Source organism: Neophocaena asiaeorientalis, unplaced genomic scaffold (genome assembly GCF_003031525.2).
Source record: "Neophocaena asiaeorientalis asiaeorientalis breed wild unplaced genomic scaffold, Neophocaena_asiaeorientalis_V1.1 scaffold132, whole genome shotgun sequence".
Classification (NCBI taxonomy): Eukaryota; Metazoa; Chordata; class Mammalia; order Artiodactyla; family Phocoenidae; genus Neophocaena; species Neophocaena asiaeorientalis.
This window is the reverse complement of record NW_020173393.1, coordinates 2,386,840-2,410,012: the sequence shown is the minus strand read 5'-3', so window position 1 is coordinate 2,410,012 and position 23,173 is coordinate 2,386,840. Positions and strand designations below refer to the sequence as shown.

General features: G+C 48.3%; 1 protein-coding gene across 1 annotated transcript in view; it reads right to left on the bottom strand.

Annotated features, from left to right (window-relative positions):
* Positions 1–10,817, bottom strand: part of RIMS4 (regulating synaptic membrane exocytosis 4) — a 29,798-nt gene extending 18,981 nt beyond the window's left edge. Inside the window, exons 1-2 of the mRNA XM_024746805.1 lie at positions 10,811–10,817; positions 320–461 (exon numbers count right to left, since the gene is read on the bottom strand). Coding sequence (XP_024602573.1) covers positions 320–461; positions 10,811–10,817 — 149 coding nt within the window. The remainder of the gene's footprint in view (positions 1–319; positions 462–10,810) is intronic.
* Positions 10,818–23,173: the final 12,356 nt, after the last annotated feature.

Genomic DNA, 23,173 nt, shown 5'->3' with positions numbered 1-23,173 from the left:
TATGAGGCTGGTAGTACTGTCCCCATTTTACAGACGAGGAAACTGAGGCACAGAGAGGTGACTTGCCCAGGATCACACAGCCAGTGAGCGGTGGAGCCAGGACTGAGATCTAGACAGCTGGGTACCAGAGTCCATGCTCCATCACACTCCCTCAGAGCATCATCCTTGCTTCATCACCTCCTTCTGAGGATGAGGATGACCCAGGAGCCCTGAGTTAGCACCCCTCCCAGCCTGAGGCTGACCCAGGGATCCTGGAGGGTGCTGCTCTGTCCCTCCCGCCCCATCCCATGCCCAAGACAACTGCGGGCCCCACACTCACTTGCCCTCAGAGCCGTAGCTGTTCATGCTGTCCTCGATGGACTCGTGGCTGGCCTGGCGCAGCGTCCTGCTGGGCATCTCCACCGCCAGGCCCGTCTCCGTGCTCCTCTGGATGGCCCCCTTCAACCTCCGGCTGTCCCCTTCTGGGCAGAGTGGCCAAGAGAGATGGGGGGAGAGACGTGGGGTGGCAGGGGACAGAGAGACCAGTCCTCTGGTTAGCGTTTCAAAGGCTGGTGGCGGCCCAGCTTCGGCCTCTACCATCCCCATCCCCAGTCCATCAACCTCCTCCCACCACCGGCCTCACCTGCACCCACCCTCCCTGCCCTTTACACCCACCCAACAAACAGAAATCACATGAGTTCTCTTAGCTGGCAGATTCATTTACATGTACTTTTTTTTTTAATTGAAGTATAATTGATTTAAAATACTGTGTTAGTTTCAGGTGTACAGCAAAGTGATTCAGTTATTTTTTTTTCAGATTATATTCCACTATAGGTTGTTACAAGATACTGAATATAATTCCCTGTGCTCTACAGTAAATCTTTGTTGCTTATCTATTTTATGTACTGTAGCTTGTATCTATCTGTTAATCCTATCCTCCTAATTTGTCCCTCCCTCCCTCCCTCTCCAATTTGGTAACCATAAGTCTATGTCTGTGAATCTGTTTCTGTTTTGTATGTAGATTCATTTGTATTATTTCTAGATTCCACGTATAAGTGGTATCACATAGTATTTGTCTTTCTGACTTACGTAAGTATAATATTCTCTAGGTCCATCCAACATGTACTGCTTCTTAAACTCACTTCTTCCCTGCAACCTTCTCCAAATCATTTCCCTCCTCCTCTTTAGCTACTAGTTACCGAGCACCTACTATGTGTCATATTCTCTGTCAAGTGCTTTTCGTGGATTTAGACCAGGGTTTCTCCACCTCAGCACAACTGGCCATGTGGATGCATTATTGCTTAGCTGTCAGGCGCTGTCCTCTGCACTGTGGAAGGTCCAACAGTATCCCTGGCCTCTACCCACTAGATGCTAGTAGCACCCTCCCTCCAGTTCAGTCATGGCAGTCAAAAATGTCTCCAGGGCTTCCCTGGTGGCGCAGTGGTTGAGAGTCCGCCTGCCGATGCAGGGGACACGGGTTCGTGCCCCGGTCCGGGAAGATCCCACGTGCCGCGGAGTGGCTGGGCCCGTGAGCCATGGCCGCTGAGCCTGCGCGTCCGGAGCCTGTGCTCCGCAATGGGAGAGGCCACAACAGTGAGAGGCCTGCGTACCGCAAAAAAAAAAAAAAAAAAAAAAAAAGTCTCCAGACACTGCCAAATATCCTCTGGGGGTTGGGGGGGGGGGCAAAAATCACCCCTGATTGAGGACCACTGATTTAGACCACTGGCACCCTGCCCAGGTTTAAATCCTGGATCTCTTTCTACTGGCTGGGAGACCTTGGGCAAATTACTAGTCTCCCTGTGCCTCCACTTTCCTCGACTGTAAAATGGGAGAGCAGGGTTATTATGAGGACGACCCTCTGCCCTTCTATTCCCTCTCCCAGTCAGCAGCTCACACCTTCGCTTCCACTCTGTGATCAGACGTTATCTTATCCAAGCTCTCCTTGATCATCTCCTGGCCCCTCCCACCCCAGGCCCTTCTCCACCCAGCGCCCTGCTTTGGCTTTCTTCCTGACACTTACGACCCCTGACATGTTCTGCACTACTGGTCTATTGACTAGCTTCCTCCACGCAGAAGGTAAACTCCGTGAGGACAATGCATTTCACTGTGTGGCGTGTTGAAGCCCCAGGGCTCAGAACACAGTCCAGCCATTGTAGGTGCTTAATTAATAACTGCTGGATGAATGGGTGTCTGCCCTGAGACTGGTCTTAATCCTCAGCCGCCCAGGAAGCGGCGGCTACCGCTCTCCCAGCTTTCGCACCGAGCACGTGGGATTAAGGCGCGAGGGTAAGGGACTGGCCTGCGCGTAGAGCCGGAAGGCGGGGCTGGGGACGCGGGGCACCGTTTGACCCTGGGGCGGCCTCTCGGCTCTGTGCTCCACATCCTTGAGATCACGGCAAGCTTTCCGTCTCCCACCGCCCTGGAGGGGCTGTGGGTTTGCTAGAGGTGGAGGCGGATCTTTAGTGGGACCTTCCCCATCTCCCCACAGAGTCCGGGATGAACTGACAGACCCCAGGGCCTTCACCAGTGCTCACTGACTGACCCATCAGGGGACAGCGGTGCCACCCAAACCCCGCGATCCTGCTCAGCAAGAGTATGGGGGGCGGGGCCTGTGTGCCAGGAAACAGGGCGAGGCCAGGACGCCTCCTACTGGTCTTCTCCTGGCTTCCCTCCTCCCAACTCAACGACGGTGTCCCCTTCCTCCCTGACTTGCCGGCAGATGGACATGTGCACACACACGCAGAGGTACAGGTGCTCTGTGTGTGCTTCTCAGAGTGTGCGCCCACATGTTTCTCTCCTACATATATCTGCGTAATTCAGACACAGATGTCCACATACTCAGAAAATCACACACACACAGGAAAATGTGAAAAGACATAGTATGTTAATGTATGTCTAAGTGTCTATATTTGTGTGTTGCCATGGGTCTCCACACAGCTGTCACTCTGTGTTTCTGAGGCTAAATGGGCATGTGTGTCTGGGCACGTGCCAGCCACATGCAGACACGTGGCCGTAAGAAGTGTACACCAACCCACTCAAGAACGCACACAGAGAAACCGACACAGCGCGCGTGTATGTGTGTGTGTCACCCTGGGTTATTTCTGAACACGTGGGGGAATGTGTGTGTCCCTGTGTCTGTTTCCCGTCATTCCACACTTTGTTCTTTCCCTACTCTGTATCTGAAGTCCCCCTCCCAACATTTCTGTTTCTCTGTGTATAGCAGGGTCAGAGGCACAGAAAGACTCAGCAACACACATACGCTCACTAAGAAACACAGACTCACAGGCACAGAGAGACATCCCTGCAACACACACACACACACACACACACACACACACACGGGCATAGTCACCTCCAAGGACAACCCCCTCCTTCCAGTGGGGATACAGACCCACAACCCGGTTACCCTGTAGGCAGGCTGCAGATACCTTGCCTGGGACCTTCACTTCCCCACTGAGCCCTGTTCTGGAGCCCCCCACTGGCTCATCCTCACTCAGCAAGGCCTGACACATTTCTCCAGGAAGAGGGCGGACCAAAGCATGACCAACTCAGCCCCTACGGGGACTGGGCGGGGCTGGTTTGTAGACGTGTGGTTCCGTCTGTGTGGCACTCGACAGCCCCAAAGCATTTCACATCCAGTACCCGCCGTGGGCCTCAGAACAGCCCTGGCTCAGCACGCCGGTGAGCGTGGCTTTGCAATCAGGTGGCCCAGGCAGAGTCCCAGCTCTGCGGCCAGTAGCTGTGGGACCTCAGGCAAGTCAGGTGGCACCGTGACATGCCACCTTCCCCACCTCGAGAGTCCCCAGTCTGGGGACCACCATTGTACCCAACCATACCACACAGTGCCACCACCTAACCTTGTCCATCCAACCCTTCCTTTTGTCATCTCTTGCTGACTCGGTCATGGTCCAATTCTTCATTTTGTCATCTCTTGCTGTCTCAGTGATGTCCCCAGAGTGACTGTCCCAATGCTTTCCCACTCCCCATCTCATAATCCCATCCATCCTAACAAATGACCTTTCTCCCACTTGGCTGAAAAGATGTGTCTCTTGGACTTGCTCTTTCTTGCTTCCAAATTTCACCATCCTGAGACCTTTCCACCTGCCCCTTGACCCTCCCTCCCTCTCTGAGAGGAAGGAGCGATCCTTGACCTGGCCCAGCCTGATCTGCCCTCTGTCCTCCCCATCCCACCTTCTCCCGCCGTCACTGGGACCTCCTCCCACCATTTGTCCTCTCTGGGTCTTGAATCTACCACCTCTCCATCTTCTGGCTCCTTCCACCCCTCCTGCAAGCCTACGCAAGGCTTCACTTCCTTCCCCACTCCCTTCAATAAACACACTCCTTCAGAGAACAGCCTTGGCCACCATATGCCCAACCGCAGGACTGACTACACCAGTCTCCAATAGCGGCTCATGACCATGCACAAGGGCCTTATCTCAGCTTCCAACCCCAGAGTATGGCCCTTCTGCTTACTCAACAAGCATTTACTGAGTGCCTTCATGTCTGGTGGGGAGTCCTCCTGAAGATGTTAAACACAATCCCAAGTGCTGGTCTCCACTGACAATACACACATGGATGGGAGACCCTGCTTCCGGTCCACAGGAGCCCAGAAATAGGTCCTGGTGTGACCCACTGCACTGGACGATGTTGATGCTCCGCTCACATCCCCACACATCTCCCTTCTTCCCACTTTCATGAGGTCCCACCACACTGCTTCTGAAAGCCACAACAAGCCAACTTTTTTGGGGTCCGTTTTTAGATCTTCCTTTGGGCTACTGAGCCCACTTTGTCCCCACACAGGCAGAGGCAGAAGTGCCTGGGAATTTGTGGCCCCCAAGCCCCTTAATCAAAGCCTAAATGGAACAAGAGAATGAACCCTCGGGTCCTTTGCCTCAGGTCAGAACAACTCTGACCTGGGCATAACCCAGGCTCACGAGGAAGCCTGCAGGAGGGGCTGAAGCCGCCCTCTGTGGGATCTGCCCAACAGCACATCCCTGCTTGTTTCCTGGGTGCCCAGCCTCCTCAGGAACCACTTCCTTTGTACGTCACCTGCACACGCATCTCATCTCTGGGCCCTTTTGGGGAAACTTGACCTAAGACACCTGGCTTGGCTGGCATCCTAAGGAAGTCAAGGTTCAAAAAAAGCTGCACAGGTGGGTTCCAGCATCACAGTGAAAATACCATTCCCTCCAGGAAGTGTGGTGATCAAAAGATCAGCTGCACAACAGTGCAGGCGTGGAAGGGGGCCCCCTTTCTGAAGGGAGAGTCAAGGATCAAGCAAGAGGCTCCTTTGTCCGTGGTTATCCTAAGGCTCCACTGGAGAGGCCTGGAGTTTGAGTCCTGTAAACTTTGGGTACCAATTGTGAGACTGCCCTCAAGGCTGGCCACTGTGATGTACAAGTAAATGGAGTGTGGATGACCTACTTTTGGCTACACCCACTCCCACTTGCTGTACCCTGCGGGTTCTAAGTCCCTCCTCTCAACCTGTGCTGACAGAGAGAGAGAGAGAGAGAGAGAGAGAGAGAGAGAGAGAGGGAGGGGTGAGAGAGAGAGAGAGAGAGTGTGTGTGTGTGTGTGTGTGTGTGTGTGGCAGGGGGTGGGTAGGCATCAGGCAAAAGGTGTGTGGACAACTGGAGTCCCACCAAAACACAGGAACAACTTGGGATACCAACGCCTGTGTGTGCCAAGCACACACCTGATGGAGAGTACAGCAGAGGGAGGAAGAGTGGGGTGATCCCTGCCTCCATGGAGCTCACAGTTCAGAGGCGGAGGCAGACATTAAACAGATGATCACACTGATTAATCACGTGTGTTAAGGGCTTTGAGGAGTAAGTAAAAGATGTAATGACAGCACCCACTGGCGGCCCAGTGGGAGGGACACTAATGTAGGCTATTGACTACTTCGTCCTTTGAATGACAGTCACTTCAGATCCCTCCCTTGGCCTCTGTGATAGTGAATTCTAGTAGATCCCCTCCCATCTCTGACCACTGCCGCCATCGCTACACATTGAGCCCTCGCTCTCCAGTCCTTCGGTTCTTCCTCTCTCTCTAGAGCCTTCCCATCACTGATTTCATTCCCCTCCCACAACATGAGGACCACCCTAAGCAAAGGAATTCTATACCTCAAATCTATAGCCCTTAACTCTGTCAGGACCCAATACTTCCAGCTGCACTCTGGACGTTGCTACCTGGATGAGGAACCTGGATGAGGAGCTGGCCACAACTAAACCCATCCCACTTCCCCCAGTCAACTCCTCTTGACTTACGTTCCCACTTTTCCCAGCCACAGACTCAGAACCCCCGAGGACCTCTCTGACCTTTCCCCCTTCCTCATTAGATGCCAGGTCGTATAAAGTCTCTGCCCTTAACATCTGTTATCTCTCTCCCTTTCTGTCTATTTTCACAGCCAACTACCCTAACTACCCCAAGTCTAAACTATTTTAATAGCCTCCTAACTGGTCTCCCTGCTTCCAACCCACCCACTCAGCAAGTCATTAACGGATTAACTATCTTAAAATACCACTTCAGACCAAGATATTCCCTTCCTAGTAATTTATAAATTCACAAATAGCCAGAAAAGCACACCAAGCTATGCACAAAGAGGTTCCCCACAGCATCATTTACACCAATGAAATGCTGACATTAACTGTCTGTCAATAGGAGATGGGTTTACTAAGTGACACATCCCCATAATAAGATACTGTGCAAGTCTTAAAAAGAATCATCTAGACCTACAACTACAGTGATACAAACGATGGCTTCAACATACTGTGAAGTTAAAAAAGCATGTTGCAGGACACCATGCAAAGCATAAGACCATTTTTGCAAAGCCATAGATAACGTAGCTTTATCTTTCTCTTCATGCATAGACATAGAAAAATCTGGGAGGATATTACCCAAACCATTAATGGGGAGTAACTGTAGGGGGAAAGATTGTTAGAGGGTGTGTGTGGAAGATTATTTTTGTAACTTTAAGATATATACAGAAATGCGCACAAACCTTTAGTGTACAGCTTGATGGATTTTCACAAGGTAAACACACCCATGTAACCAGCAGCCAGACGAAGAAACAGCATTACCAGGGTCCCCAAAGCCCACTCGTGCCCAGTCTTCCAGGCTCTATCTTGCTCCACAAGGGTAGCCACTATCCTGATCTCAAACATCAAATATTTTGCCTGTTTTTAAACTCTATATACAGAGCATGGCCTTTGGCGGCGGCGGGGTGCTGGCTTCTTCTGCTCAGTATCGTGTTGACTGTATGAGATGCATCCATATTGGTGTGTGTAGTTGCAGACTGCCTATTATCACTGCTATAAAGTATTCCACCGTATGAATACACTGTTCCACAATCTACTTACCCACTGTACTGTTGACGGGCATTTCCTTTTTTTCCAGGTTGGGGCTATTAGGAATAATGCTGCTTTAGTGCGTGGCCTTTGGGGAACATTTGTACCTGTGTCTCTCGGAGGTATACCTAAGGGCGGAAATATACCTAACGGCTGGGTCATAGGGCAGGCATCTGTTCAGCTTTAGCAGATGCTGCCAAATGATTTTCCAGAGTAGTGGTACCAATTTACACTCCAATCAGCCCGTTGGGGAGATTTTATTTCTCTTTTGTAGGCTGCTGTGTCTTCTATTTTACAGCTAAATGTATTAATTCTAGAACGTAAATGAAGGTAAAATATAAATTTATAAATAAATCACGACTTCATGCCATGATCCTATTTAAAACCTTAGAATAGCTCTCCACTGCCCATCCAATGAGCTACCGGCTTCACACTCAGGCATTCACGACTCTCCATTATCTGATTCCCTCCCCATCTGCTCCTGATTCCCCTCTCAGTCTCTGCACTCCAGCCCAGCCAGGCACCTCTTTGCTCCATGTACATCCTCAGGAACTGCCTCATCCCCATTTTCTCTCCTTTACTTTCCTGCCTTCCTAACCTTCCCTATCAAAATTCTGACCATACTCCAGAGTTAAGTTTTAAATAACAGTTTATCAGAAACTCGCCAAACTCTTAGGGCTGTCATGAGGATTAAATATAATAAGGTAATGTAATAATATAATGACATTTAATCCTCAGGACATCCTAGGTGGGCTGTGGCACACAGTAAGCACTCAATAAGGTGGCTATTATGAATAATATTACCACTGTGCCAGATGCTATGCCAAGAGTTTTACATAGGCATCTTCTCATTTTAATTCTCACAGTAAGTTGTGAGACAGTTACTACCCCATTTTATAAGGTAAGAAAATGAGGATAGAGAAGGTGTAAGTAACTTTCCCAAGGACACACAAAACTACTAATGGCAGAACTAGAATTCAGGCCTATGTCTTTCTGACTCCAATAACCATGCTTTTACTGAACCACTACACTAAACTCACTGCACTCTATCACAGAATATAAATGCCATCTCTTCCACAAACCCTTCTCTGATCAGACTCCTTGAGTCCCAGGGGCACTTTATCTTCACCTTTATTACGGTATCTACTCCACTGCGCCTTGAAACACAGTCCTTGATCAACCTACTGATTTCCCTGTCTACTGTGTAAGCTCATTCAGCCGTCATTTCCCTTCCGCACCACGGACAGCACCCAGCATTGCCCATCCCACTAACAGTGTTTAATTGAATTGCTTTTATTTTTAGGATGTGTCTTCAAGAAAAGTGCGAATTCTCCAGTGAAGAAAACAAGTAAGTCTCATTCAGTTGTCCATAACTGAATACGAATGTGTTTAATGTACCTTCTCCCAAAAGCAAGTATTCATAAAGGAACAGGATAAAATGCTAATAAATTATTAGATGACATTACTTTTAGCACTTACCCTTTACCAGACACTATTATATACATATAATATTTTTATATATAGTATTTCATATACATGATGTTTAAATTAATATAAATTACATGTAAATTATAACTTTATAAATGTATATTTGTTTCCATGTTTTATGTATGTTTATATAAAATTTAGCCATAACTCTGAGAGTCAAGTATCATTACCCTAATTTTACTAAAAGGAACCAGACCCAACGCAGTTCAGCATCTTGCCCAAGGTTACACCAGACAAGAGAGCGCTAGGTTTTAAATCCAGACCTTTGTAAAAACAGATCTTACACTCTTAACCACTAGAGATCTCAGTAATGTGGTGGTGGAAGGGAGAGGAGGGAAAGAACACTACCACTCTCCACTTCGACATTTTATCCAAAATGGGTCTTTACAGCTTTGTTTTCTAGATGAGGAGCCCAAAGCTGAGAGAGGTTATATGACTTGCTGCAGGTCCCCAGGCTCTAAAATCCCTAACCACGTCACTGGCCGGAGTATAATCTCGTTTCTGTGAGCGGCCTCCTTCGGGTCCATCTCACAGCCTGTGAAGCTCTCCAGACACAAGAGCTCTGGGTCAGTGGGCTACTTCAAACCAGGGTGATCCCCTGGGGCTCACTGCTTTCCCTTCCCACGGCCACTGCCCTTCTTGTCCCTCCAAGATAAATACCCTAGAGGCTACTGCCTCTTCTTCCCCCATGGTCAGCCTCTTCCTGGCCTAGCTATTCCCAATGACTTCAAGCGCCACATGTCTCCCCTGCCCAGGTCTTAAAACTCATCTGAAAACCAAGGGCTGAGTTGACATGCAGGCACTCAGGCCTCCATAGCCCTGATGCTGCCTTTGGCTGTATCTCCAAGGACAGGCCAAGGAAGCACAAACCCTGAGTGAGAACCCTTTACCTTCCCCCTCTTTTCTCCAGAGCTGTCGATATCTGCCTTCCCTTAAAATCGGAGAAAATTCCTTTTGGAGGGAACTCAGGGGTCATCTAAACCAAGGTCTTCCTTGTATAGAATGGCAACTGAGACCCAAGAGGGACATGAGGTAATGACCATGTTGGCATTAGGATTCAGGTCTCCTCACTGCCAACCTCTCAGCTCCATTTCACAGTAAACAGCCACTCACGACTATTTCTGAAGCATATTCAGGAAGCAGCAAGGCCTAGTGGTTAAAAGCATGGATGATGGAGTCTGATGGCATGGGGTGTAAAGCTGGCCCCAGTCACGTTATTAGTAGTGCTGTCTTGGGCAAGTTACTAAACCTCTCTGTGTCTCACTTTCCTCTTCTTCTTCAAAAAAATGGAGAATGCAATTTATGTGCCTCATAGGATGTCTGTGAGGATTAAATTAGTTAATACTTTTTTTAAAAGTACTTAGAATAGGGCCTGGCACATAGTAAGCACTATTTAGTACATGACATATAAATATTTGTTAATTAAGTAAACTGTCTCCATGCCTCCTTTGGGGACACAAATTTGAGCCTGCTCTGCATCACCAAGTTCACAGCTCACATCCCCACCTACGCTTGCCTGGATGACTGTAAGAGTCAATTAACTCAGAGGCTCCCAAGCACCTGCTCAGAGGCCAGTGCGAGTCTGACAGTTAGGAATACGCTGGGAACTTAGTTAAAATACAGATTCCTTGGTCTCCTCTCCTGGGGATTCTGGTCCAGTAGGTCTAGGGCAGGGCTCATGAATCTGTAGTTTTAGAAAATCCCCTGGTAACTCAAGTACTCGGTCAGGTGGTCAGCCTCTACTCTAACTGGTGTCCTCTTCTATCAGTTCTCCACTCTGTGGCCTGCATAAAACCTCCACTGTGGTACCCCATTACTTGCAGAATAAATTCCAATGGGCTTAACACACACTGCCTTTCTGACCTGGTCCCCAGTAACATTTCCAGTCTTTTTTTTTTCTCCCATCCCCATGTAATCCCCTATCTACATTCCGTTCACACTGAATAATTCAGGTAATTCCAAATATTCCATGTGACTGGCTACTCCAAATGTCTTACCGATCATCCTGCATAGGAAAGTCTCAGCATTCTCTTCTCTGGAGAAAGATGCTTTTAAAAACAACTGTTTGTTGAAGCATAATACACAAAGTGTACAATCACATAGTAAACAACTCTTAAGTATATAGCTTGATGAATATTACGAACTGCACTCATTTACAGAACCGGCGCCCAGATCAAGAAACGGAGCATTACCAACGTCCCCAGAAGTCAGCCCCTCATGAGCAGCAGTTACTTCCCCTCCAAGAGTAGCACTATCCTGGCTTCTAACAGCCCAGATTGGTTTTACCTATTTCGTACTTCTATAAACATAGAATCACCTAGCACTTACTCTTTAGTGTCTGACTTCTTTCACTCAACATTATGTTTGTGAGATTCACCCATGTTGATTGTTTCGTTGCAGTTCATTCATTCTTGTGGCTTTATTGTCTTACATTGTGTGAATATATCAAAATTATTTTTATTATTTCTACTGTTGATGAGCAGTTGGGTAGTTTCCAGTTTGGAGACATTACACACAGCTCTGCCAGATACAATCTTGTGCATGTCTTTTGGTGACCATCTGCGTACATCTCTTCTGGGCACATACCTAGGAATGAAATTACTGGGCCACAGGACAGGCATTTGACATGCTCTTTAAATGGGTTAAGCAAGATGTGGACTGGAAAGTAAGACTTAGATTATCCTTCGGCAGGAAGCAATACTCTGGAACAATGAGGCTCAGGACTGAGAAAACTGTTGATTAACTGTCTATTTGGCTTACATCTATATTCCCCAAATGTAGTATTTGTTAAGTCAATGTATAGAGGGCAGACAGCACCCAGGACAGGAGAGGGAGGAGTGAAAAAGGCCTGGAGCACAGTAGGCATTCAGAAAGTGCTGGCGATTATAATTAACCTCTTCAAGGGTCAGGGGTCAACAGCTCACTGATACCATCTCTCACAAAACTGTCATTATTTCATGGATTCTAAGACACACTTTTCAACATCTCTGAAATCAAGATGTGAATGACAGCTGATTAGCATGTCATAGTTAAATCCTGACATGTTTTTCTCTCTCTTGGTGGCATATAAAATAACATTGTGACTTGCAATTAGCTGGACATCCAGATGCAGCAGGAACTGTCCGTGGTGCTGAAACAGAGGTAGCACCTCACAGGGAGCAGAGATCTCAGAACAAAGCAACCCTATCCCCTGTTTGTTTTAAGACCACAGTTCTTTCCCATGTGCTTGCTGATGTCTCAAATTCCACCCTTCCATGTAAAAACAGGAACTCCCACTTACTGGGCTCAGCCAGAACCTATGACAGGTGCTCAGCAGACATTACTTCATCCAAGCCTCACAACCACTAGTGTCTCCATTTTCAGAAGAGAAAGCTGACTCATGGAGGTTAGTGAACCTCCCCAAGATGGTAAAGCCTTAAATGGAAGCATGATCTTGGTTCAGTGCAGACCAGAGAGTAATTTTTGCCCTTTAGGCTGCTTTTCACTGGGGGTGGCAGGGGGCAGGGTCCCGAGGACCTTTATCCAAGAGGATCTGAAGGGGGAAGAGGGAGAAATCATGAAGATGCCCAGATGAAACAGGTAGGCGCAAGGGAGGCAAAGAGCACATGATAGGGGTTTGAGAACACTAGACAGGGAGAATTTGAAGATTTGAGAGGATCAGCTGGGTAAGGTATATAAATGTGCTTTGCGACTCTAAAGGATTCTGTTCCGGAAGGAAATGTTATTCTCACTTATTCAGTGAAGTATATATTTATTGAGCTCATTTCCTATACCATGCTTTTCTTGATCTTGCAGATTCTAATAAGACACAGTCCTTGTCCTTAAGGAACTTACAGTTAATAGATGGGGAGAGGAGATGAAACAGATAAATAATTATCATTTATTCAAAAAACTCTTACTAAGTGCCTATTCAGAGCCAGGGCCTGTGCTGGAGACTCCTAACACAGATGAATTAAACCCAGACCTGGCTGAAACTCCCAATCTACCAGGAGTCAGCCAAGTAAAGGGACAATATTAACACAAGGTGTTATAATTACAAGATAGTATAGTTCAAGGGCAAAGATATACACAATATTATGAGAGCCGAAGAGAAGGTAATTAATACAGCACTGGAAGTAGAGGCAGGGTCCGGGTTGTCGGGATAATCATTTCAATGCTGAGTTATACTTGACTACAAATAAAATCGTAAGATTTTATTGTAGATGGAAGTGCTACATTTTGGGTGACCACAACCAAAGGCTATACTGACAAATGGAAAACATGTAGAGAGAGGGCAAGAATGTGGAACCAAAATATAAACTGAGGACAAAGAGTTCTGAATGCAGAGTAAATGCGCTTGGGGCGTGGGGAGGTCCTACACTTAGCAGGGATGGCCAGGCGAACGTCATTCACTCTATTCCAGCTCCCGGTCTACTGAGAGCATGGGAAGACTCCAGAGTGGTAAGACTTTCTGGAGAAGGGGGCATCTCAGCAATCACTGGAAGGAAGACAATTTACAATTCCCACCAGTTTCCCCAGGAAGCCATTCCCACCAGCTCTTGGGACAAGCTGAGCAAGCGCTGGGAGAAGTTGGGTTGTGAGCAAAAGGTACAGTCTGTGGTCCCATCTGGCACCAGGAAGCTTCATAATCCACATAGCTTTCAAGGCTTCCAGGATCTGCCCCAAATCTATACTACAAGTCTGACATCATGCACATACCAGGTGTTCCATCCACACTGGATTACTCATCATTCACCAAACAGCCCATGTACTTCCATCTTCTTAAGAGCACAGGCTCTGGAGTCTGAATAACTGGGTTTGGGACTAGAAGCAGCCCTCTGAGACTATCTGGGCAAACTAAAGAAAGTTACTGAACTTCTCTGAGCCTCGGTTCCCTCAAAAAACAGAAATAGTAATAAAACCCACCTTACTTTGTTATAAGGATTAAATGTATTGGTTAGCTCTCGCTAGGTTGTGCTGCAGTAACAAGTGACCCTCAAATCTCAGTGGCTTATAGAACCATGGTCTAGTTCTTGCTCATATTAAATGTCCCTTGTGAGTTAGCTATGGCTCTACTCCATGGATTCTTCTGGAATCCAGGATGAGGAGCAAGCCCTATCTAGGACGTGCTAGTCTCATGGCAGAGAGAAAATAGAAATGACGGAACCATGAGATAGCTCTTCTAATTACTGCACTTTTCTCTATATATATTTCAAAAAAAAAAAATTTTTTTTTAATATACAAAAGTAAAGATAAAAATATGTCCCTGGGCTTCCCTGGTGGGACAGTGGTTGAGAGTCCGCCTGCTGATGCAGGGGACACGGGTTCGTGCCCCGGTCCGGGAGGATCAAAAAAAAAAAAAAAAAAAAAAAAATGCCCCTAATAATGTAAAAAGGCCAAAGGTGTAGGGGAGGTAAGGAAGTTCTCTCTCTAGGCACATACATTGGAAAGAGAACTCATCAAGCTACCAAAATGATTTGCTGGAACAAGGCAGCATGTCAGTCTATTATAGCACAAGTCCACATTAACGTGAAATAAATCTTCTCATGCCCCTTGTGGGGCTGAACTCAAGAACACAGCATATGGACAGTGACTGTCATGGTAAGATAAAGGCACTCAGGGTGCTTTTATCTTATCATGATAAAGGCGGTCCAGTGGTTAGGACTTGGCACTCTCACTGCCAGGAGCCCAGGTTTGATCCCTGGTCGGGGAACTATGATCCCACAAGCCATGTGGAATGGCCAAAAAAAGAAAAAAATTTTTTAAAAAGATAAAGGCACTCAGTAAATTATAGCTACTATTATCAATAATATTCTGAGATAGACAGCAGCATCCCTAATTCCCAGAAATTCTCAGAAAACTGAGCCTCTGAGAACTGAAGCAGTTTGCCCAAGGCCCCACAGCAAGTGAGTGGTGGAGAGACAATGCAAGACAAACCCATCCTATCCACACAAAGAGGTGAACACACATGTTCACAGCAGCATTATTCATAACAGTCAAAAACTGGAAACAACCCAAATGTCCATCAACTGATGACTCCATAAGCAAAGTGTAGTAGTATATCCATCTGTTGGAATATTATTCAGCCATAAAAAAGAATGAACTACTGATAAACACTTCAACAGAGATGAACCTTGAAAATATGCAAAATGAAAGAAGCCAGTCATGAAATACCACATATTCTATTTATGTGACTATTTATATGAAATACCCAGAAGAGGCAAATCCACAGAGGTAGAAAAAACAGAGTAGTAGTTGCTAGGGGCTGGGGTGAGGGGGGACTGGAGTGTGAAGACTAATGGGTACAGGTTTCTTTTGGCGGGTCTGGAGGGAGGAATGTTCTACAATTGATTGTGGTGATGACTGCCTAACTCTGAGAATATAGTAAAACCCGCTGAATTGTACACTTTAAATAGGTGAATTGTATGGTGTGTGAATTATCTCAGTAAAGCTCTGCGTGTGTGCGCGCGCGCGTGCATGTATATGTGTGTGCATGTGCGTGTGTGCGTGTGTGTGTGTGTGTGTGTGTGTATCATTTCCCAGGCCCTGCTGTTAACCCTTATTCTACACTGACCCTCACAGAATCAAGGACCCAGTAGTATCGGGTGAGTAGGCTTTTCAGGTCAGCACTGGCCTCTGCCAGGGGCCCCAAAGGGCTCCAGCTGAGCAAGGGGCCAGCACACAAAGCCTGTTGCGAAGGCCAGACGAGGCCTGGGCTCGGCGGTTTGGACCCCAGGTGTGCCATCTTCAAAGCACCCACATGCGCTCGGATCCCCACAATGGCACATGGATGAAATATGCGGTGGTTACATGGAGCACAGGGGTCGAATTCCTTAATGACAGTCCCACCAGGGCAAACTTTCCTCTGTGCCCCTGGGCACCCCCCCACTACACCGCCCCCCACCCCCGCTCTGGCAATACCACCTTCCCCGGTCGACACGTGGTCAGCTTCCTTCGGAGCCTATCAGACCCAGAAGAACTAGCCAGGATCACCTGAGACCCATTGATTGATACCAGCTGGAACCACCTGGCGCCATTCCTCATGAGAGCAAGCCTACCTTAGATGAGTGGCTCTCGGCACCAGAGGCTGCTGGTGAAGCCGGCCTCAAGCAGCATACCTTCTCAGTTGCCACGCAACCCATCCAAATCCCATGACTGCTCAAAAACCAGTCCCTCTCAGCACCACTGCACAGGAGACCAGCTACCCCAGCACCCACCTAACGCTTTCCAGGCGAGAACCTCCCCACACACTCGCTTAATGCACGCTGGGGTTTCATATTCGCTGGATGGAAGTTCCATCCTTTACCTTCGAACAGTTTAAACAAATCCCTCCTTTGATCTGGCCTTAGCTGAGCTACAGAGCAGCTGGGCCCCATCTTGGCTAAGAAGCCTAGGTTCCTTTCTGCTCCCTCAAATGAGAGCAAGGACCATGGGCCTCTTGTAGACTGGCAAGGGTGTCTGGCACTCAGCAAGTACTCCATACATTTGCAGAAAACCAAACACTACACTTCCCAATTCCAGCCCTGTGCTCCTCAAACTTTAATATGCAAATGAATCACCTGGGGATCTGGTTAAAATGCACATTCTGATTCAGTAGGTCTGGGTGGGGCCTGAGAGTCTGTATTTCTAAGAACTCCTAGGTGAGGTTGATGCTGCTGGTCTGCAGCCCACACTCTGAGTAGCAAGACGCTAACCCACTCCACTCACTCTCTTTTCTGATTTCTTTGCCTTCCTTGGTTGTGCAAGGATACTCTTGGGAAGCTGATGGAAGCTATTCTCACTTTCCTTAGAAAAGTACCTGTCAGCACATACACACAGTACGTTGTATAAAAATTTGAGGCTTGCAGTCCATGGGTTAAAAAACCCTTCCTTTGGACAAACCTTAGTTCTCATGGAAAAGAGGATGCAGTAGGGGACAGCGGGAAAAAAGTCCCAGCAGAGTTAGGACTCCTGGGTCTGGTCCTAGCTCCACTATGGGCCTGCAGTGTAGAATCAGACAAGTTTCTGCACCTCTCTGAGCTTCCGTTTCCCCACCATGAGGGGACTGGACTAGATTACGATGATAAACAGGTTTTCTCTTTTTACACCAACTCTGGTAGCTGTTGCCTAAAATATCCCGTGTTAAGAATTCTTAGACTATGTCTGGATTTGGCAGAAAAGGGTGCTGTGATTGATTGGTGATGCCTGCCATGGTCCCAGGAAAGTGGGGGGGGGGCTTAACTGATTGGTAATGTCTGCCAAGGTCCCAGGCCTGGAGGGCTATGGGCTTCCTGCCAGGTAACCAGCCTACCTGGAGGCTGGAGAGCCCTTCTAGCTGTGACATTCCATAACTCATTTAGAGTCATCCCAGATTGGGGAAAGTGAGGTCTGTGCTTGTCCTCAAGGGAGCAGGAAGGGATAATTCTTTAAGCTGCTGGCTTCTCAAACCTGCCACCCTGCAGCCCCCTTTGAGATGAGGTAGCAGAATCCCTGCTCCACAGCAAAGAAGGACAGTGTGTCCTTGCACTCTCATCTTTGGTTATTTTTAACTCCAAGGACAGAGGCGCAGGCAGAAGCTGAAACATAGAAGGGCTGCGGCAGGCCACCCAGCCTCCTGAGGGAGGGGAAGCCACCACCCTCCCATCCTCCCAAGACGCTCCATCGTTGGCCAAGTGAAGGTCAAGGCAAACTGCCAAGGGACCGGGGAAAGTTCCTCACCTCCCATGTGAATCCTTCCACGGCTCCGCCCTTCCTTGGTACAACCACAGACCCTCTGCCCGTTCCTATCCCACCACACCCTATATCCTGTTCAGTCATGCATCCAGTCCACATACACGTGCCGGGCCTTGTACTAGTGCTGAGGACACAGCATCGAGCAAGGCAGATGGGGGTCCTTGTCCACTGAGCCTTTCCAGTCTAGGGTGGAAGACAGACCACACACGGGATGGCAAGACAATTTGGTAGTTACAACTGCAGTAAGCGCTTGGAAGAGGACATGGCTGTGGTCACCCCACCCCCGCCCCCAGGCCTACGAGTTCATCTTCAAGAGCTGGGGTGTTCTTCATCCTTCTATCCCTGGCACAGAGATTAAGCTGGCACGGAGGAGGGTTCACACAGGGAATACTTATCGATTGGACATATTACACAGGAGACATCGCCTGGGGTTTGAGGATCCCACAGGAGCCTATCTCAGGCAGAATGAGATTCATTCGCTCATTCACTCATTCGCCAAGCATTTTTCTGAGCACCTTCTATATGTCAAGTACTGCTCTAGGCACTGGAGCTAAAGCAGGGAACAAAAATAAGGGAAACCATCTGTCCTCCTGAAGCTCCAATCCAGGGGAGGCAAGCAAACACCAAAGTGCACAAATCCGTGAGGACACAGCGGGTGTCAGAAGGTGATGGGTGCAGGGGTGGCTGTTTCGGTTTTAGACGGAGGTCAGGGAGGTGTCACCATGCTACGTGAAGGAGGTAAAGAAATGAGCCACCTGGATATCTGGGGGCAAAGTGCTCCCAGCACAGAGGACACAAACATACAGACCCCAAGTGGATTTACATCTGTTATGTCTGACAAACAAGGAGGCCAGAGCCGCTGGAGCAGAATGAGAAAGGGGCGGTCTGAGAGGAAGTCTGAGATGACGCGGCAGGTAAGAAAGCACAGACCTGGGGAGACAAACACACTTGGCATCGAGCCTGGCACACAGTGGATGGAAACGATGGTGATGACGACGATGCCCTGCTGACAAAGCACCGGGCACTGGCAGTGTGCTGCGCTACACAATTAACATGGACTTTTATTTGATCCCCACGACAACCCATGAAACAGCTCCTATATTACCCCCATTTTACAGATGGGGAAGCTGAAGTTCAACAAGGTTTATGCATCTTGGAGGTGGCAGGGCTCGAACCGGAATGCCGGCAGTCTGGGGCCAGAATCTGATGTCTTCTGATCTTACCAGCCCTGTTGCCCAGGCCCTGCGAGTGAGTGAGTACCAGTTTCCTTCCTTCCCTGAGTTTTTAAACGTTTTGGACTCGTTTATGAATCTTCTGAAAGCTGTTTATCTCTCTTTTTAAAAAATTCTGGTTTTCTCCAGAAAAAAAACCAAAACATAGATGCACAATGACACAACTTGTACATAATTTCAAGAGGTCAAGGTGATGACTTCTGGTCCCAAAAGGAAGCACGTTATATACATTTGTAGCTAAAGCAAGAATTGTCAGAGCTGTCCAAAGAGGCGGGAGAGAGCATGTGTTCCTACTTCTACAATTTGTCAAGAGCCTACTGGGAGTGAGGCACTTAAGAGATTCATGGTATTTCATTTAACACTGTGAGGTGATTGTTACTATGCCCCATTTACAAATGGGGACGCTGAAGCACAGAGAGGTTAAGTGACTTGCCCAAGATCACATGTTGGTATCTGGCAGAACTGGAACCTACTCCAGTTGTAGCTGACCCCTGACCTCAGTCTCTATTCCAGACAGCCTCCTTCTGAATTCCCAAATTGCACCCCTCATCTTCCCAGAGAGGGCAAGAAACGTGCTCAAGGTCTCAGAGCTCAATATATTTAGAGCAGGGTCTAGAGCTGTATCGCCCAATACAGTAGCCACGAGCCACATGTGACCACTTAAATTAATTACAATTTTTAAGAATTTGGTGCCACTGTTGCACTAACCACAGTTAAAGTGCTGAACAGCCACATGTGGCTAGTGCCTGCCATTTTGGACAGCGCAGAAACAGAACATTCCATCGCAGAAATTGCTATCGGACAGCACTGCTCTTGAATTTGGTCTCTTGACCCTCAACCCGGCGTTTTCCTACCGTCAGAGGCTATTAGAAATTAGATTTGCCTGATTACTGAAGTGAATGGAAAGGGAGACGGAAATAGGGCAGCTGAAGTTGTGCAAGGGAGAGAGCAAGCTCAGAAAGGCTTGTGAGAGGGAAGCTTCAGCCGACATCTTGTACAGAATAAAAGACACGAGAGCCATTGGCTTGGGACCACGTTGCCGGCAAGGAACCCGCCCATATGTCTGGTTACAGGGACCCTCTGCTAGCTACAATTCCCATTGCGTTGTTGAAGTCTGCAGTTTCTCTAACGGGGACGGGGCCTTCTATCCAGTGGAGAGAGATCCAGCTGAACGGCCAGTTCCCTGGGAGAGAGAACTCAGTGGCTGAAGCACCTGCTCACTTTCCTGGGACAGGAAGGAGACTGAAAGCAGGGGGCATTCTGCAGCCAGCCAGGGCAAGCCCTGGACCCAACAAATCTGTTGGTGTGGGTACCGGGCAGTGACTCAGGGTGGAGTGGGGGCCGCAGACAGTGGACAAGGTGTCAATGGCACCCGCAGCTGCCAGAGCAGATGAGAAGACCTAAACCGCACTCCGGCTGCAAAACCAGCCTGGGGCAAGCGTGCTGAGCTGCCCGGCCACACAGTGCTCCCCGAGGACTCTTTTATGCCTGCAAGATGCTCAAACGCAACAAAGCTGGATTTCCCTGGTGGAACACTGTGGAGGGAGAGAAGAGGAAGGACCTTGCGGACCTGCCTGCCGTGGAGAAAACCACGGGGGCTAAGGCTGGAGGAGCCCCTTAACCCGGTAATATAATGGTCTCCCTCCTTCCCTTCCTTCCTTCCTTCCTTCCTTCACAACTGTCTGTTCCAGAAGCCTACTGAAGGTGGGAGAAAAGAAGAGGATTAGACGGAAGACATGGATTAAATTCCCATCCCGTCTCTTATCAGCTGAGGAGGTTTTAGAAACCCCTTAACCCTCTGAGCTTCATCTTCCTATCCGTAAAAGGTGGGTGATTTTACCACCTACTCCAACTCTGTAAGGCTCAAATCATCCTAATAATACTGACAATGATGACTGTCATTTAGTGAGAACTTTTTGACGATGCAGCTCATCACCTATAGTAGGGTACACAGTCAGTGCTCAATAAAAACCTCTTGGATGTTGAATTTACCATGTAAATATTTTACGTAACAGTAGTAGCAGTAATCATGATAATGATAAACTATTACGGAGTAAGTGCTTTACTGCTGTACTGAGCATGTACGTTACTCAATTCTCCCAATGACCTGAGAGGGAAGTACTATTATTATTTCCATTTAAGACATAAGCACTGAGACACGGAGCAGTCATTTGTTTAAGGACACAGCCAACAGGGTAGGACCAAAGAAGCGGGGGGGTGGGCAGGGTTTAAATCCAGGTCTGGCTGAATTTAAAATCTATCGCCTCTCGAATCATATAAGTACTTTGTAGACCACAAAGGACTGCACAAATTAGATTTTCCGTATCATTGCTGTGTTAGGATTAATGGTGATGGTGACTCGGCACAAGGGGAGAAGGCCTTTCTGCAGTCGAGCTCTCTGTCAACGGAAGGAGCTGCCCTGAGAGGGTGTGAGCTCCCTTCACTGTCACCCGAGGGTGGACCCCCACTGGACTGGGGGTCTGAGGCATGGTCCCCAGATGGGAGCCTGGGTCCGCACCACGAATCCCAAATGAGGTAGAACATCAGAATCACCTGGGGAGCTAGTGAAGAAGTAGATTTCCAGGTTCCAGCTGAGGTTTTCAGTTGAGTCGCTCAGGATCCTGGTTGCAGATGGAAGCGCATGGGCAGAGCAGGTGAGGAATCACTGGGCTACTGAAATGCTGAGCAGCCTCTGCACTCAGCATTGCTGGATCCTAGAAGCCATGGGAGCCACCAAAGGAACCCAGCATGTGCCCTCAAGAAGCGTGTGATCGCTTACTAACCACAAAAACTTGTCTGTGCCAAGCATTACACCCACGGCCCCACAGACTCCTTCTCCCAGGCCACCCCTTCCCCGGGTTCCCCGTGTCCTCCTTCCCTTTTCCAGCTTCAGCATCCCCTCCTCCAGGAAGCCCCTCCTGACTCCCAGAACTAGGGACCCCTCTTTGGGCTTCTCCAATGACGAGATTTTCACTTGTGGACATGTGTGCCCATGTCCACCCCTGCTACCCCAGGCTGTGATGGGGCTGGTGGTGGCTCGCTCAGGACCTAGGCCCAGCGTAGACAGTCACCAAGCATTTGCAGAGAGGGACTTGCTCTGCTCCACAAAGGATGGGCAGAGGAGACAGAGAGGAAAGCAACCGCTGCAGGAAGGAGGTAATCCAGGTCACCAGGTTCGGAGGAAACAGGACCTACAAATTCTCCCTGCCACTGTTCAGAAGCAGCCGGGTCTATTTATAGTTCGCAAGCCTTCTGCTTCTTGCATTTAAATGCCGGGCCAGGCATGGAATAAAATCCTGGGTAGGTCTGTCAGTTTTTAAATTTATTTTATTATTTTTTTTTACAAGAACAGGAGCGGAAAGCAGGGGGGAAAAAATGAACCGAGGCTATTTGAGTGAGCTGCCTGGTGCTGTCCCTGGTCCTGCCTTGGCAAGTCTGATGCAGTTCTAGACCTGATCCTAGAAATCAGTGTCCCTGTAGAGACCAGGCCGTGAAGGTCCTTTTAAGGTGATTCTTAAATAGTGGCTTTGGTTTACAAAACAGTATCACAGCGTGACCCTGCCTTGGTTTAAACACGCATTCCTGCACACATGCATTGTACACACACACAGACACAGACACACACACACAACTGGAGAGAAACAGCCCCAATGGTTAAACATTCTGCTCTTGGATTATATAGAATTGGAGTCATTTTAATTTTCTTTCTGTGTGCTTTCTCTGCATTTTCCCAAAGTTTGGGTACACAATGCACAGCCTGAGAAGGTTAGGCTCAAGGAAACTGGCTCTGCCATTTGCTGTGGGGGCGACCTTGGGAGAGGTCCTTCATTTCTTCATCGGTAAAATGGGAACAGCAACAACAGGACCGCCCCCCCCACCAGAGGTTCCCTCTGAGGGCTATCCAAGGTAACACACATGAAATCTGAGCACAGCACCGGGAACGCGGCGTATGCTCAGAAAATGCAAAGCTAGAATAACTCTACAAGCGTTTGAAACTTGTGAAAGCACAAGATTGTTTTAAGAAACTAAAATGATAAGGAGTGACTCTCTGACTCTCCCACTCTCCCGGCTCGTGAAGGGACTAGACTACAGCCTGGGAGGGCTCAGAGGCCTGGGTTCCAAACGCAACCTGGCCAGAAATGCACCAAAGGACCCTTCACTCCCCTTGCCGTCTCGCCTTTCTGACTCTGAAAAGGATGGTGCTGGTGGGTAGACTGGTAAGTACCACTCGTCTCAGCAGATGCCTGAAGAGGATGACACAGCTCTGGTCTTCAAGAAGGGCCAGGTCCTGGACACAGCTCCAGAGCCTTTCCCAACCTGCCACCCCCCTTTCCTGACCCCACCTCCTCCCCACACCCATCTGTTTTTTTTTTAATTTTTATTGAAGGATAGTTGATTTACAGTGTTGTGTTAGTTTCAGGTTTACAGCAAAGTGAC